This window comes from Pinus tabuliformis, chromosome 7, assembly GCF_031772625.1.
Source record: "Pinus tabuliformis cultivar Carrire ecotype Pingquan chromosome 7, CPIR1, whole genome shotgun sequence".
NCBI classification, from domain to species: Eukaryota; Viridiplantae; Streptophyta; class Pinopsida; order Pinales; family Pinaceae; genus Pinus; species Pinus tabuliformis.
This window is the reverse complement of record NC_142293.1, coordinates 291,513,618-291,531,292: the sequence shown is the minus strand read 5'-3', so window position 1 is coordinate 291,531,292 and position 17,675 is coordinate 291,513,618. Positions and strand designations below refer to the sequence as shown.

General features: G+C 35.6%; 1 protein-coding gene and 1 pseudogene across 1 annotated transcript in view; both read right to left on the bottom strand.

Moving 5' to 3' along the window:
- Window positions 1–3,119: 3,119 nt before the first annotated feature.
- Window positions 3,120–8,299, bottom strand: LOC149247028 (mediator of RNA polymerase II transcription subunit 32 pseudogene; annotated as a pseudogene).
- A 730-nt stretch (window positions 8,300–9,029) lies between these two features.
- Window positions 9,030–17,675, bottom strand: part of RCK (DNA helicase ROCK-N-ROLLERS) — a 418,165-nt gene continuing 409,519 nt past the window's right edge. Inside the window, exons 17-27 of the mRNA XM_089455815.1 lie at window positions 12,754–12,879; window positions 12,454–12,650; window positions 12,180–12,368; window positions 11,761–12,012; window positions 11,430–11,479; window positions 11,270–11,287; window positions 11,081–11,163; window positions 10,738–10,948; window positions 10,597–10,646; window positions 9,578–10,442; window positions 9,030–9,488 (exon numbers count right to left, since the gene is read on the bottom strand). Of these exons, the coding sequence (XP_089311941.1) occupies window positions 9,380–9,488; window positions 9,578–10,442; window positions 10,597–10,646; window positions 10,738–10,948; window positions 11,081–11,163; window positions 11,270–11,287; window positions 11,430–11,479; window positions 11,761–12,012; window positions 12,180–12,368; window positions 12,454–12,650; window positions 12,754–12,879 (2,150 nt within the window). The 3' untranslated portion in view covers window positions 9,030–9,379. The remainder of the gene's footprint in view (window positions 9,489–9,577; window positions 10,443–10,596; window positions 10,647–10,737; window positions 10,949–11,080; window positions 11,164–11,269; window positions 11,288–11,429; window positions 11,480–11,760; window positions 12,013–12,179; window positions 12,369–12,453; window positions 12,651–12,753; window positions 12,880–17,675) is intronic.

The window sequence follows — 17,675 nt, the reverse complement described above, 5'->3', positions numbered from 1 at the left end:
TAAATTTCTTCCTCTAATTCACCATGAAGGAAAACAATTTTACATCTAGCTGTTCACATTCTAAGTCTAAAGCAATAACAAGACCAAGAATGACTCTAATAGATGACATTTTGACAAGTGAGCAAATTTTAGTGAAGTCAATACCTTCTTTTTGGGCAAATCCCTTCACCACCAGCCTTGTTTTATACCTCTCATTCTTTTCGTCAACTTCATGCTTAATCCTGTATACCCATTTGTTTTGTAAAGCCTTTCTACCTTTTGGGAGCTTTACCAACTCCCAAGTGTTATTTTCTAGCAAAGAGTTCATTTCTTTTTCCATTGCTTTTTTCCATTTTTTACTATGCTCAACTTTACAAGCCTCTTGAAAACAATCAAGCTCACCTTCATCAATTAATAGGATATAGTTTGAAGGAGGATACCTTTGTGAAGGCTTATGAGACCTAGAAGATCTGCGAACTAATTGTGGTGATGCATTATCAGGTTGAGTCTCCTGTAAAGGTTCCTGCAAGGTTCCTTCTTCTTGATGTTCATCACTTTCCACTTGTTGTCCTTCCTGCTCTTGAATTTGCTATCCATTTTCTTGCATTGGTGAGATGTTTTCATGCTTCTCTTCAAGTAAATTTCTTGGCCTCCACCTTAGTTACAGACCTTTTAAACATCTCTGACTCATTAAATATAACATCCTTGCTTCTAATAATTTTATGTTTGACTGGATCCCATAGATGATAACCAAATTCTTCATCCACATATCCCAGAAAAATGCATTTCATAGATTTATCATCTAGCTTAGTTCTATTTTCTTTGGGAATATGTACAAATGCTTCACATCCAAAGATTTTCAAATGAGAATAATTCAACTTCTTACCAGTGCAAACTTCTTCATGGATGCTGCCATCCAAGGCTGTAGTTGGAGATCAATTTATAAGATAGCAAGTCGTCCCCACTGCTTCTGCCCAAAAATGCTTCTCCAAACCAGAATTTGACAACATACTTCTCACTTTCTCCATAATGGTGTGATTCATCTTTTCTGCGACACCATTTTGTTGAGGAGTACCAAGCACAATTTTCTCATGCTTTATGCCAAACCTGTTACAATATTCCTTTAATGCATTTGAGCAATATTCTCCACCATTATCTGTTCTCAAGCACTTGAGCAATTTGTTTATCTCTCTTTCAACAACAACATGGAGTTTTTGAAATATTTCAAGCACTTCACTTTCATTTTTCATAGGGTAGGCCCAAACTTTTCTGGATGCATCATCTATAAATGTTACAAAATATGATGCTCCAACTAATGGCTTTATGTTAACAGGCCCAAACACATCCGAGTGTATCAATTCTAACAATTTTTTTCTTTCTGTCATGGCCACCTCTAAAGAATGAAACCCTTCTTTGTCTACCGTATATACAATGCTCACAAAGATCAAGATAATAAGATTTCAAACTAGGCAATAATTTTTTACCAACAAGGAACATTAAGCCCTTCTCGCTCATGTGACCCAAGCCCTTATGCCATAGATTTGCTGAATTTCCTTCTTTTGTGACAACAACCAAATCCGATTTTCCAGTCATTACTTTCAATGTATATAATGTTCTTATCTTGGGTCCTCTGGCAACGACCAATGCTGCGTTTCTAATTTTCCAGCCTCCTTTTCCAAAACTTGTGGAATAACCCTCATCATGATGTCGTCCCATAGAAATCAAACTAATGCGCATTTCTGGTACATGCCTAACCTGTTTCAACAATATATCTTGTCCATCCTTCATTTTGATTTGGACATCTCCCACTTCGACAATACTACAAAAATGATTATTCCCCAAATGTACTCTACTATAATCACCAGGTTTATATGCAATAAAACTATCTCTACATGGGGTTACATGGTGAGATTCCCCAGAGTCAAGGATCCAATCAAAAATACTACTAGATGTATATAAACATGCATCCTCTATTGAAATAGTAAATAATACATCACCATATGTGAATACATCAGTAGTCTCACTTTCATTTGCGTTGGATGACTTGTGATTTGTAGCGGCTAGTTTATGATCATTTTGTCCTTTTTTCCAGACTCGACATTCTTTCTTCATGTGTCCGGATTTTCCAAGATGAAAGCACATGAGCATGCCCCTGCTTGATTTCGATCAGCCTCTCGATCTTGATCGCCCTTATCAGCCTTGATCAATTCTCCTACCAAGATCAACTAGAGCCAAAACTTCTCTTCCCTGGTTTTCCGCAATTGACTTGTGTCACAACTCCTCATTCATTAAATCATTGCTGACATCGTCAAACTTTAGGGTCCCTACAAGTGTTGAAGTGCTCATAGTTATAATTAAATTTTCCTAGTTGTTTGGCATAGAACACATTAACAAGATAGTTCTAATTTCATCATCTAAAATGATTTCAACAGAGGCACGCTGACTAATAATAATATTGAATTCATTCAAGTGCTTAGCAGCTGAAGCACTTTCTTTCATATCGAGATTATAAAGCTTCTTCATCAAGAACACTTTTTTTTTTTCAGAGAAAAAAGCATCATAGATTATATTGAGACAATATAAAGCTTCTTCATCAAGAACACTTTGTTTGATGCCATGTTCTTCTCATATAGATCATGGAGCTTCTTCCGTAATCCTTTTGTTGTCTTTTCTCGGGACACATTGAAATACACATTCTTTACTGGATATTGGCAGATTGTCGCAATCGTTTTTCTATCTAGTTTATTTCATTCTTCGTCTGTCATCAATAAGGGTTTATTTGTTACACCCTCAATCGACAAACACTGATCTTTTAAAATCAGTATATCCTCCATTTGTAATTTCCATAGGGTAAAATTAGCCTCACTCAACTTCTCCATATTTGTTGTCTCCATTCTCAATAAAATTCACGCCTCAAAAGATCAAAACACGGCTTATAATGAAAAAATTTAATTTCTATAACTTTAAAAAGCCAAATTCATCTCCTTCAAAAATTTCACCATAAATGATGACCTCCCTTTTCTTTTCCTTTTTATATAATATTTTTGTAATTAAATTAAAACTTAATATGTTCCACCATATATGAAATTATAAAATATATCTAACACATCCACTCCTACTTGACTTGTTACGTGCAATCCTTATTGCACAGCGTCCTCCCCGAAGCGCACGTCAAAGCCAGTGGTGGCACTAGGCAGAGCCCCTGTCGAGGGCACAGAGGACAAAGAAGCGACGGTGCTGGCGGTGGCGTTGAAATTAGAAACTCGTTCTCCTGGTTGGAGGTCGATAACAAGCCACCTAACTCCCTTCCTAATATGCTCCAACCTAACGACACTAATAGGCGGGATGTCCACTGCGGTCTAGCCGACTTTTGCCGAAGAAGAACCGCCTGTGGCCTCATCAACAAGGCACTCTGAGCCGATCCTACGACGCACCGACTCCACCAACTGCTCAACCCTGTCGTGAGCAACCCTGAGTAGCTCCCAGTGTTGCTTGATGTTTTTGAGTGCGGCGTCTGTTGTGAGTGTTTTTGCAACGTCTGAGGATTCCCGAGCTTCCAAAATGCGCGTCGCGACTCCAATGAAGCTCTCGTACACCACCTCTAGCGCGTCCACTGTGCTATCCACTGAAGGCTCTGATACCAATTGATGGGTTCAAAGAGCAACATTACTAATCAAGATCACAACAACGAATTAAATCGATCTCAAACAGAGACATCATAACAGAGATAAAACAACAAATGGAGAACAAAATCACACTTCACATCGCGTCCACTGTGCTATCCACTGAAGGCTCTGATACCAATTGATGGGTTCAAAGAGCAACATTACTAATCAAGATCACAACAACGAATAAAATCGATCTCAAACAGAGACATCATAACAGAGATAAAACAACAAATGGAGAACAAAATCACACTTCACATTACAGGACAAGCCTTGGCCTTGGCTTTGGCTTGGATTGCTTAGGCAGAGGCAAGATTACAAATTTGTAGATGGGAGAAGAGTTCTAGATTTGTCTTCATATGAAATTCATGGTTGCACAGTCAAGGGCTGGTGGTTGGCGTCGTCCGTAACTTTCGGTGTAGGATGTGGTGTCAAAGAGGCGGTGCCGATGACTATTGTTGTATCGACTTCATTTGGATTCACATTTAACAATTGTAGAGTTCAGGGGGAAGCTACAAAGGCAGAATACAGTGTAACTGGCATGAATATCTGGGAAAGGGTGCTTGAGGACGCCTATTCCCTCGTAATAAAGCAGTAGTAATATATATTTTAATTGCTTTCCATATGGACTGTAATTTTCGCTTAAGATGCTGGTGGTGAGGCTAAGAATTTAATTTGTAGAAAACTCTGTATTTTCTAAGAGATTATTGTATCCGTTTATGACGATTGCATTGCATTATGGTGATTTTGATTCATTTATAGTTTCATATTTTTTTTTTATAGGATGGAAAAATCTATCATTTAGTTGTCAATCAACAATGAGAATAATCATCTCTAGCTGCTATCTGTCAATGTAAGCTGACTCATCACTGTTATTCAAAGAAAATCACGTCACTTGGGATAACCCGTTATTCAAAGAAAACCACGTTACCTGGGATAACCCGCTAGTCATCCGTAAGGAGGGCAGACTTTCACTCTTAACAAATTCAGAGTCTTAGGCCATTAACCTATTTACTTACATCTGAAAAAAACGAACTCTTAACCACATAAAAACAATTTTTCATAATCATTTCATTATATTAATTATCTATACATTTTTCAATTTATAATCCATTTATAAAAATAAAATAATAATGACCCTATTAAAAGGTTTATCAAGTTTCAAATTTTATACACATTTAATAACATCCATTCAACACTTTTTTTTTTGGGAATATCGTAAAAACATTTTTGTATGTATGTATTTCTCTATATAATAATAAACCTATTTTATATTGTAATTACCCTATATTTATTAACAATTATAATTCTAATTATATGGATAGATAGATTAAATCAACATCTTCCACATATAAATGAATGATTCTTTATATTTACAGGTCAAAAAGTAAAGCCAAACAAAATATATAGGTATCGTATTGCATGTTAAAAAGCGGAACCAAACAAAATATATAGTGAATGATATAAAAACAAAAATTGGTTTTTAAATCAATAAAAGAAAGTTTGTTGTATCACATTCATTTATATTTAAGTAAAAATATATGTTATCAGCTAAAAAAACCGAACCAAATAAAATACATAGTTAATGATGTAAATACATAAATCATACATAAAATTGAACAATAAAAGTATAAAATTTTATATTGAATCGATGATTCTTAAAGAATGATGCTGCTTCATGACGATGGATCTAAACCTTCGCCCTCATATGTATACGATGAAAATTAGATTTGTCAGGGTACTTAATATTTGCATCAGTAAATCACTTGTTAAAAAGTGATAACAAGACTATGGTATATGCTTATTTATTTATAGATAGATTTCGTTAAAGTTATTTAATTCACATTTATTGGGATATACTTGTATGTATTAAATATTTTAACATGAGGAATTAGTTTGATATATATTAAATTACTAAAATTTTAATATTAATATTAAATTTAAATTATGTAATTAATAATATTTTAAACATCTTATTAAATTATAATATTAATAATAAAAATAATGTTATTAAATTAGTAATAAATATATCATTAATAGTATTAATTTTAAATAATGATGAATAAATAAAATAAATATAATTAATTATAATTATTCGCTAAATTAAATATCTATATAATTAAATAATTAATAGTTATAAATAAATAATTATAATTAAATATAACAATCACATTAGTAAATGTGCTTATATAAAGAGATGTATATTAATTATATTTACTAATATAATTTATAATATTAAGGTCTATAACATAAAGATTTATTTAATATGATTTATTATTAAGATTTAATATATATGGTTTATAATATTATAAACTCTAGCACACAACTACATCACTAAATGTGGTTGATATAAATTGATATGTATATACCACATTAATAATTATTAGATGTATGGTAGAGATTTAACTCTAATATTAAACCCTAATATTATTAAACCTTGTGTATTAAACACCCTACAAAATATTTTAAACTCTAATATTAAACCCAATGTTATATACCAAATATTATAAAACCTAATATTAAAAACCATATATTATAAACACAATATTTTAAATCCTAATATTAAACCCAATATTACAAAACCAAATATTAAGAACCATATATTATAAACCCAATATTATAGATGTAATATTAAACCTTAATATTATAAACTCTAATATTATTGTTGATCATCATCAAATTTGGTCAACCCTATTTTTACCATGTTTAACAATAGTCAATGTGATGACATAGTCAAACAAAATCAACCTTTCTAGGGTGAACATAGCAACCATAGTCAACCATGTCCAATTGTAAAGAAACAATCATTAATCATAGTGAAAACATAATTCGTGATGTTTAACAATAGTCACATTATCAACCATAGTCTAACAATGGGCAACCATCATCAACTATGATCACTAGGGTTGACTATAGTTAACTATTATCACCATGGTGAATGATTGTCAACCGTAGTTGACTTTAATTTGTATGGTTGACCAACGTCAACCATGGTCAGTCATGTTAAACCACAACCAATTTAGGTTAACCATGGTCAATCATGATCGTATTAGGTCAACCATAGTCACCATAATCAACCTTTAAAAATCATCGTCAACCCAAGTTCAACATGGCCAATGATTGTTAATATGGTCAACCTAAGTTGTCATGGTAATACATGTTCCACTATAGCCTTCCATTATCAATATAGAAAACCATAATCTATCATAGAAAACTATTGTCAACCATGGTCAAATTAGTCAAACCATGTTCACCCATCATGAACTTGGTCAAGCAATGTGACAAACATTGTTGCAATATTACGTTGTGACAAATTTATTAAACATCACCAAACAACAACTTCCACTAATCATAATCATCCATCATTAATATTTATTAATATTAATAGAAAAACATAGTCAACCACATTAGACAACATAGCCAAACAAAGAACCTTGATAGTCATTGTTTAAATAGTTGACCATGATTAAACTTGGTAAACCCTATGTTTACCATATATAACAAAAGTTAACATTGTTCACTCATAATCATCCCTATCCAACATAACTCAACCATATTCAATTATAGTCAACCATGGTTCACCAAAGTCAAACATTATCAACATTAATTATCTAAGGGCATACTTGGTAAGTCACAATCAAGTTTTAAAAATGTTTATTAATAAAAATATTAATATTAATAAGGTTGACTAATAATAATAATATTGCTTGAGAGTTAATGCTCTTCAACTTCAGATACTTCACTCATAATCATCTCTATTCAACATAATTCAACCATATTCAAGTATAGTCAACCATAGTTCACCAAAGTCAAACATTGTCAATGTTATTCATCTAAAATCATTCTTAGTTAACCACAATCAAAATTTAAAATGTTAAAAACTAACCATATTAATTATGCCAATAAGTGTGTTTTGTATTAAAATTGAACCGAAAGAACAACACAGATGTGGAAAGTAAATGAAGATAGCCAGAGGCTTTAATTTATATTTATCAAAAATAGGATTCAGATATTACAGAAGGATTATTTCTTTACAGAGATCGACTGTCATCACTTTTACCGGACTTCATTAAAAATGAAAAGACTGTCATCGCTTTTACCGAACTTCATTAAAAATGAAAAATTATTTGAAAAATAGAGATTAGAGTAAAATAGGAATATTCTTCTGAATTAAGAGCTTGGATAATGAGAGTTCATAGTTTTCAGTTTCCAAATTTTTGGCTAAGTTTATGTGCCACATGTTTGGTGCCAAGGCAAATTGTTTCAACATAGATTGGTTCTATTGGTCATCGCATCCTTGTCTGTTCCATTTCTCCCGGAAACACCTTTGCTTCAGCAATGTCTTTATTCCTTCCGGGCGCATCATCCAAGTATGAGAAGGCTTCCAGTATCGTAGCGAACCCATTGTCTCATGTCGGCTTCGTCACAGTGAAAGTTGGTGTCTTGACATCCAGAAAAGGCTCCCGATGCTGATTCCAATAACAGGACGGACATGGCCAGCTTCAATCTGCTTGCCTATTTGTATTGCAGTTTACCTTTTATTCCTTTCTGAGGTATCTGTACTGAATGAGATGGCCACCTCGATTTTCGTTACCTCTCTCAATTACATTTTCTTTCATTGTTGTAGGAGGCAAAATGGAAGAATAGTTGTTCATATTCGAATCATTTTGTTTCTACTTTTGGTTATTTTCGCCAATGAATTTATTGGAAAAGCATACCAAATTCAATAAAATTTCTTCAATGCAACACACATTATTAGATTGCAGATGCCAAAGATGAGCACTTGTCTGTTATTCGTTGCATTCAATGTTGCTTTGTTAACTTTACTGCAAATATCGGAAGCCCAATGTAGTCCGAACTCGACAGTGGATTTCAACAGAACAGATTTTCCCTCTGGATTTGTATTTGGCGTGGCCTCCTTAGCATTCCAGGTTTAAAACATTTTTTATAAAACTATACCTTCCACAAGTGTGATTCTGAAGCATTGTTAAATACTATTTTGCTTTGTCTGAGGGAGTAGTGAAAGAAATGGGCGAGGAGCAGTGTGGGATCCACTTTCTCATAAATTTGGCACTCCTTTTTAACAATAATGTTATTTTCATAAATAATACTAAGAGTTTTTTAAAAGAATGTTTTAGTTGTGGTTTAATATAAGTAAATTAGTTATTATTATTATTATTATTATAACATTAATTATCGTAAACACATTAATGAATATGATTGATATATTCAGATAGGTATTATTTTTCATAAGTAGAAAAAGATGCTTATCAGATTTATTAACAACATTTAATAATATGGTATGGTTGAGCTTTAGGCAGATAATTTTTATCTCATTTTCACTAAAAATTCCATTTTTAACTCAATTTTAATGTGAAAAAATGGTTGAATGAAATAATCACATTGTACATACCTGTTCACTTTGTTAGGCAGCAACCAGATGTGAAAATTTTCTATCTATTACAGTGCCACCTCTGAGAAACTAATATGTTGATACTCTCAGTTTGGCTTGTGAAAGTCATTCTAGTTTAGTTTGCTTGAAGAAATCAAGCTATAGCATAAGTTTGAAAAGGTCACGCACTTATGCTTTCGTTGAAAAGATTGGGAATGGTACCGTCCAGACTTCTCTACGTCTAAGAGTTCATTATCAGAATTTCCTCGGATGAATGAGAAGCTATACTCACTCACAGTGGCTCTCTTGATCAATTTGGACCTAGAAAACTCACTCAGTTCTTTTATAGGAATGAAAAAACGCTCTGGCATCCCAGGAATGACGATCCCCCGTTTTCTTCGTCCAGAAATGAAATGGAAAGATCTTGCGATTCAGTTAGTGTTTCACGCACCCTGCACAACATTTATTGGATGAGAACCGGAGCCATTCACCCAGGCTTTGCATAAGGAAAATTTCAAGCAGAGCATTTAGTGGCTTATACCTGTGGGATTTACAGGCGATCGAGTGTCGCTGTTGTGGCATATCATATGTTTGTTCTTCAGCTAATGTTACAATGTGCTTCGGGTTTGATTTGCTGGAAGAAACAGCAGTACTGGATTCTGTGCTTTCCGATCGTAGTTTCATTGATTTATCCTCCGCATCTTCATATTCAAAAGAAAACATTAATGAATTGTGCTCACTGGAGATCTCGGACTTTGCCCTGTTCAAAGAGTGCAGGTAGTTAATATCTTTAGAGATTTCAGAATACAAACTTCTGTTAGAGATCTCAATGTCATCATCTGGGGAAGAAGATCCACTGGTTTTGGAGTCTTCTATTGTTATAACAGAACTACTATCAGGAGGGAAATTCTTGTCCAAGATTGCATTGAGTTTTATACTGCTTAAACTCCGAGGAACGTCGATTGTTTCTGCCGATGCAACATTATGACCTTTGATTAGGAAGTCAGGTGTTGAAAAGTTATTTGTACTATTTCCCTCCTGAAATTTCAAGTCTCTAGTCCTCTCCTGATCAAAAACCAACAAATCTGCACTTAAATTTTTGATTGTGTCGAGGCTTGATCCGCATGTGCCATCATCTTTTGTCCTTTTCGCATGCGTAGTAAAATCAGCGGCATGTTGATTTTCACTTTCCAGTCTTCTGTTTTTATTGGAGATTCTGGAGGGAAGCAATTGAACTGCGCGAAGATTGGGAGAGTTGCAGGGCAGGGATGTTTCAAATGAGGGCAAATTTCTTGCTTTCCTGCGAATGTGCTGAAGAATGATTTCCCCTGAAATCTTCGCTTTCTTTCCCTTTTCATTGTCTGAAATACTAATTGCATGAGCCTCAGCGACATGCTCTTCCACCACTGTAAATACTTTTATCAGTCAACAACAAGGACAATGCAGTAATAAGCCAATTTCTGGTCCTCAATTTACAGCATATAATTATGATACTACTCTTGATCTCAAACGGAGAAAACTATTCTAAATTTGCATTAAAAAGAAAAATTCAAGTCACACCTTCATGATCATCAATGCTTTCCTCTTCTGGTAAAAGGTTAAATGTTGGCCTACATTACATATAAATGTGAACTGAAAATGAGAAAATATTTCATGAACGGTGAGGAAAGGTTAATTTAAATAATCAAAGTCGGCACTTACATTGAACAAATATCTTGATGCTCAGTATGACTACTGCAGACATCAGACCGTAAAGGTTCAAGATTTAACTTCTCTTCTTTCTTCTGTAGATTACAGAATCTTGTAGGTGGTTGAATCTCTAGAGCCCCTACTTCTTCAACAGCCTTGTGTCTGTGTTTCTTTGCATTTTCTTGCTTGCTACTAGTAAACTTTTCATGAAGATCAACTCCAACTGGTTATAGGATAAGGCAAAATAGATGTAATAAATGTCAGCCTGAAATTTATATCAGTTTTAGTGGATTGATGGAATGCCGCACCTTATGCAGATTGAAATCCCTAGAAGACTATTAAAATGGGGTATTACCATATTCTTCAGATATGAGATCAATGTTTATTTTTGTTGGTGTATCTTGCACTGATGATGTGTAAACTGTCACAGTGTAAGGGCTGCAATAAAGGATGATTTTCAGCCATATCCATCCAAAACATATTGCTGGTATCTCAACTAGGAATTCAAGATAAACAACTGAACTAAGTCAAAAGTTGCCTTTACCTAGAGAACTCATCAAGTCTGTTGGCACAAACACAGGGGGAATACATCAGATAATCGTAAAGAATAGAGCAACATAACCAAATTGAAACACCAAGTGCCTAAAGATTGAATAATTATTAATAAGGCTTCTTCCTCATGCAGAGGACTGATGAAACATTACCTGATTCTTTCATGGAATAGAATTAGGTTATCCTCTTCGCTTCCAATAAGCTACAAATGAAAGAAAACATCAGTTGCACTAATCCTTGAGTGCAGAATTAATGTGCTAAATACACATTGCTTCCTTGGGTAAGAGAAATGATAATACAATACAAATATGGTGCCTAATGGGTAAAATGAAAAATATAAATTAAGTGTAAACTTTCATATAGAATCTGATGCTGTATCTAAATTTTGATTGGAATATCATCAGATTGTTATCACAAGAAACACTTCTTTTGTTTGACTTATTGAATCATATGCTATTTGGTTAGCTGGAAGAATTTGGATACCAGATCAGCAAAATGTCTTTTACTGGCTGGACTTGAGGTTGAGAGACGGGTTAGCGTTACTATGAGCTTGATATTCCCTTGCCTTTTAAAATCTATTTCCTCAATTTTGATGTCAATTTTGGGTGGCAAACACAGCAGGGAATCCTTAATATGGTTTCCAAATGGATACTTGCGACTGGTTATTATCTCTAGTCTTCTTGGATCAGCCCTTTCCAAGTTCTCAAATGAGATAATTCCAGATAAATACAATGCCTGCATATCATGAGGAATAGTTGAATTACAATGAATTTAACAGAAAAAGGATGTGCAAGAAATAGACTCTCCTGACTACTTTTGTTATTTCATTCATCTCTTTATTCTCTTACAAAGCCACATTCGTAAGCTGAGGAAATTAACAGTTTCCCTGCTATTTAGATTACCTTTGCAGTAACCATACCAACTCCAACTAGCTGCTTCAGTTGGTATGGACTGTCATCCCAAAGCTTTTGGTGCAGACATTTTGCTAGAACCATTGAATTTATTGACTCTTTGTACCTCTTCTGGAAAATGAAGCACTCTTTCATGCAACGGGCAATTCTGCTTCCATTAGAGCATATTGCATTCACATCCTGTCAAAACAGAAACAAATTATTTCACTACCCAAGTTAAAAAAAAAAATAGAAAAATGAAAGGAGAATTTTCATATGGAGGAACCTGATTCAAGGTCATTTCATGAATGACCGAATCTCCAGCCAAACAGTCATTGGCCAAGATAAATATCTTCTCCTCTCTTGTTTGAATTCGCTTCTTAATCTTTCCATTAGTCTCAAGGATATGGAACCGTAGCCGCCCATTTTTATCACAGTTGATGTCATTGAGAATCTTTTTCTCACTGCGTCTCAATTGTATCCCTAAATTTTTACCACAAGAAAGTCAGCTTTAACAGATTCTGTAAATCCAATTGTGAAAATTTAGTCACATGAATCCAAATAGTGATTTTGAGACAATACATACAAGCAATCTCCTCAGACTGACTTATGATATGAAGCAAATCCTCCATGCTGCACCGTTTCGGTGTCTTCATTATTTCTTTCATTGTAATGTATCTCAAATAATATTTTGCCATCAATATTCCGGGCTCTACACAGACAAGTCAATCTGTCAGCAGTTGATGTTTGGATTATAGCTTATTAGATTTTCTTATCGCAGTTCTGTATGCTCATTTTTTTTTCGAATAATGATTTTGGCAAGGGGTGTTTATCTGTATGAGAAAAGCTTCTTTGTACGAATAATAAAAGGTGCTGATTGTTAGTTCATCAACAGTATGAAGTGTTGAATTTTATTTTTTTCATGAAAGAAACACTCGAATGAGCTATTATATTGTTTTAGGGAAAGTTTTGAAATCCTACGCATGAAGTCCGAAACATAATTGCCATCATTTTTTCCTGTTCTGTACAAAAAATCACTTGTAGTGATTTATGGATGGGTTAACTCATCAGATTTCATCTATTCGCATTTTTAATAGTCATCATTTTCTAAAGTCCGTGTGCTGTGTAAATGGGCCAATTGACCAGTGTGCCAAACTGGGTTACCCACAGATAGACAAATTTCCAACACTTCTTCTGAAATCCTCTGCATCAGCCTACGTAGGCTCTGCGTAGCCTCTCTGGCCTTCTACATCACTCCTGCAGTCTCTGTGTGGATGACGCATGCCTTTCTGGCTCTGCGCAGTCTCTACTTGTTAAAATTGGCAACTAGGGCCAAACTCCATGTGGATCACCTTATTCATGGCTTCTGATATTTTTCCTAGATTCCTCTCATTGAGAGGTGTAGGATTGATCTAAAGATCATCTGATTTCGATAAGTATTTATGGAGATATGAATTTATTTTGATTATGGACAAATTTTCAAGGTTGGCCAACAAACTTATGTAGGCTCAGAAGCCCAACAGTCATGTCTATTCAACCTCAACGTTTGCATATAAATACAAGGAGCATTCTTTTCATTTGGACAATTCAATTCACTCATCTTCTCTCTCTCTCCCAACGTTGCACGAAGCGCCCCCCCACGGTTCCAAGCCCCGAAGCGCGTCCCGTACGGAAGCGCCTAGGAAGCTTGGCCGGAAGCGCGCTTCCGAATTTTTTGCCGCTTCCTGGAAATTCGGAAGCGTGGTACGGAAGCGCCGCTTCCGAAGCGCTGAAGCGTGCTTCGTACGGCGCTTCGGAGGAGGAAGCGTAAGCTTCCGGAAAAGCGTTTAGAATATCGTTTTTTTTTCAATTTTTTATTTTAATTTTAGGTGAGTTTGCTTGTTGGGGGTGGGTCCACCTTGGGTTAGGGTGACGAATGAAGGCAAAAAAAAATATAAATATAGCAGATGCTCCCTCATGGTAATATTAAATTCATGAAGTAAAAGTGACATTCTCCTTTATTTTTCATTTTCATCCTTTTACTTAAATTTTTAACATTACCATGAAATGACTCAGGATGTTTGAGAGTGGTTCCAGCCTCATTGGACTTCATATGGAGAAAATAGAATTTCATATCCTATTCAAAATTCAACAGACTTAACAGTTTTCAGGAATTCAGGATCAATGGGATTGTGGAATTTCATTAGATTATATCAAGTATGAAGGTATGCGATTAGCATTTAATCAAGAGCACCAAGCCCTATATGTACCCTAGTGTTGGTGGTGTTAATTGTTGAACTCCTTTGTCACGCGGCATGCCCTTAGCAAAAAATTACCTTTCAATCAAGTCAAAATCATCGATCAAGCATGTTAATCTTTTTCTACCATATTTCAAGTCTTGAATTAGGTAGTTTGATCAAAATTGGGCAATGTTGACTAATATCTCTAGACAATCGAGGTAGAGGCAAAGGCTAGACAAGAGAAGAAGAATCTAGATTCTAGATGGTTGATGCATCTAAATGGTTGATGCTCGAATAATTAATCATTAATGTACAATGGATGTTATATCTATTTTGATTTATGCAAAAATATGCATGTTTTCATGTCTTCTACAATTAATTTGGTATTTGGGATGTTTGTTTTGAGTATAAATGCAAAAAAATAAATAAATAAATAAATAAATAAATATATATATATATATATATATATAGCAGACGCTTCCACGGACGCTTCACTTCCTAGATTTTTGGAAAATGATGCTTCTGTGTCCCCACTTCCAAAAAACGCTTCCGCTTCGCCCCTGCTTCGTGCAACATTGCTCTCTCCCCTACCCATAAAAGGAGCCTCTCTCTCTCTCTCTCACACGTGTCGCTGAAAGGAAGACGTCCTAGGGAAAAGAAGATGCAGAAAGAAGGACGCTAGGGCAGCAGGTCATCTCTTTGACCAGCGTTGACCAAGCGTTGACCTTCCAGAAGTGTGGATTGGGAGTGGTTGCCTCTCCTAGGCAGGCCACAATTTTTGGCACGAAAATCGAGGTGTTCTGACCTCTGGTTTGACCGATGTTGACTGCCCTAGTTTAGGGCTGCAAGTTGACTTCAGAAATTTGCAAATTCACTGAACTTTTGGGGCTGTTCAAGGGTTGTTTCTTCAGGCTGTTCAAGGACAAGTTGACTGGAAATTGACCAAGTATTTTAGAGGTCACTTTCAGCTAGTTTGATCAAGTTTGACTTTGTTGATCTAGGGTTTGCTGTTGCTGATATAAAATTACAGAATTCAGATTTTGTACTATTTCTCTCTGCTGAACTATTGAAGATAAGAGAAGATTTGATCAAAGGGTTTCCCCACAGTAGGGTTTGTCCTTGGCTAGCCGCCACATCTTGTGTCTCTTGTCTTGGCTTGTTTTCTATAGATCATTTAATGTTCTATCTGCACTTTACTTAATGTATATGTGATTGCTAATCTGTGGCTAATAAGAAGAAAAATAAGTAAACTGCTCTAAGCATAGAACATACCATAATTTAACATGGTATCAGAGCTGAGGTGAAGACAAAGCCCAAGCAAGAGCAAGAGCAATCACCGAAGAGAAGGTTGGCAAGGCTATCTTAAAAAGAAATCATGGGGTCCTCAACACACTTCCCTGCTGAAGACAAACTCCGTGAGAAGTCTGACTATCACGGATGGAAGATGTCTTTCGATCTAACATTAGAAGAGCAGGAAGTGTTGGACCATGTGAGAGGCGGGATTGTTGAGCCTCCATCAAATGCATCCGCTGTTGTTAGGAACAAATGGACCAAAGGAGAAGTCATAGCAAGGAAGATCATCCGGGACTCTATCGACAAGCGCTTGGTGGCCTATGTTTCCAAGTTGAACACCTCCAAGGAAATCTACGATAGACTGGTGAGTTTATTTAAAGTTAATGATGCAAATCAAGTCTTGTTTCTTAGAAATAAGCTGAAAGAAATTAAGAAGGGCAAAGATGAGAGTACGCAAGCATATTTCTTAAGGATCACTGAGATCAAGAACAATCTCCTATCTATTGGAGAAGTAATTCCTAACAGGGAAATGACACTCACAACTCTTGGAGGATTGCCATCTGAATGGTATATATTCAGGACTACTCTTCTCAACAATAACTTAATTCCTGGATTTGAGGAATTAATGGCCAGATGCATTCAAGAAGAAACGAGGATGGAAGAGCAAGAAATGCCCATACTTAAAGGTCATCCCTCTGCCTTTTCTTCTCATACTAAAAGAAGAAACAATTTTGGGGCTAAATTCAAAGGAAAGGCTAGACCAAAGGGTGGAAGAAAAGAACGATGTTACAATTGCAATAAAATGGGTCACTATACAAGGGAGTGCCCTAATAAAGGGGACTCACACCGGGACGATGATCAAAATCCCTCTCAAGGCAATCAAAGGAATGGTAGAGGTAAAAGAAGTGCCGGAAATCAAGGAAGAGGACAACCTTTCAAGAAGGCAAGAAATTCCAGGTATGAATCTAACACTGTTAACAATAAGCAAGATGAATATTATCTACCAGCAGCTCTATCTACTACTGCTCCCCCGGACTTGCTAAGAAATTGGCTTATTGATAGTGGTGTCTCAAGGCACTTCACTGGTTACAAAGAAGCTCTTTATAATCTGATAGAGAAGGAAACCAACCTGGAAATAGTTCTTGGAGATAATTCAAAATATCCCGTGAAAGGCGTAGGAAATGTCACTCTTCAATTGAATCAAGGTAATACCATCCACTTACAAGATGTATTATATATACCTGATCTCAAAAAGAACCTGGTGTCCATTTCGGCAATGGAAGACAAAGGCTACAAGGTGGCCTTCAGCAATGGCAAGGTATGTGTATGGAAAAAGAACTTTAAAGATGCTTTTACTCTTGGGTTTCGAGTTGATTCATTATATTAGGTCAGTGGAAGTCCGCTGGGTGTCATGTCTTGTGACACATCTCTTCAGTCCAAACTATGGCATCGGAGGTTTGCTCACCTTCATTATAAAGCTCTACCCGATGTAAGAAAAATGGTGACCGGGATGCCCGAGTTCAGATCAGAGCAAGAAGGTGTTATGTCCAGGATGTGCTGAAGGGAAGCTCAAAAGGGGACCATTCCCCTCAAGCCAAAGCAAGACCTCTGATATATTGCAGTTGGTTCACTCAGACATATCCGGTATGATGCTTGTGAACTTCTTGGAAGGATATTTATATTACCTCACTTTTACAGATGATTATTCTGGCAAGACTTGGATATACTTCTTGAAAAAGAAGGATGAAGTGTTCTCCTAGTTTCGGCACTTCAAAGCCTTGATCGAGAATCAAACCGAAAAGAAGATCAAAATCTTAAGGACTGACATGGGACTGAATATGAATCCAATGAGTTTCATGACTTTTGCAAAGAGGCTGGCATTAAGAGGGAGACTACTACACCATACACTCCTGAACAGAATGGTGTGGCTGAAAGGAAGAATCGTACAATTGTGAAAGCTGTCCGTGCTATGATCCATGATCAAAGACTTCCGAAG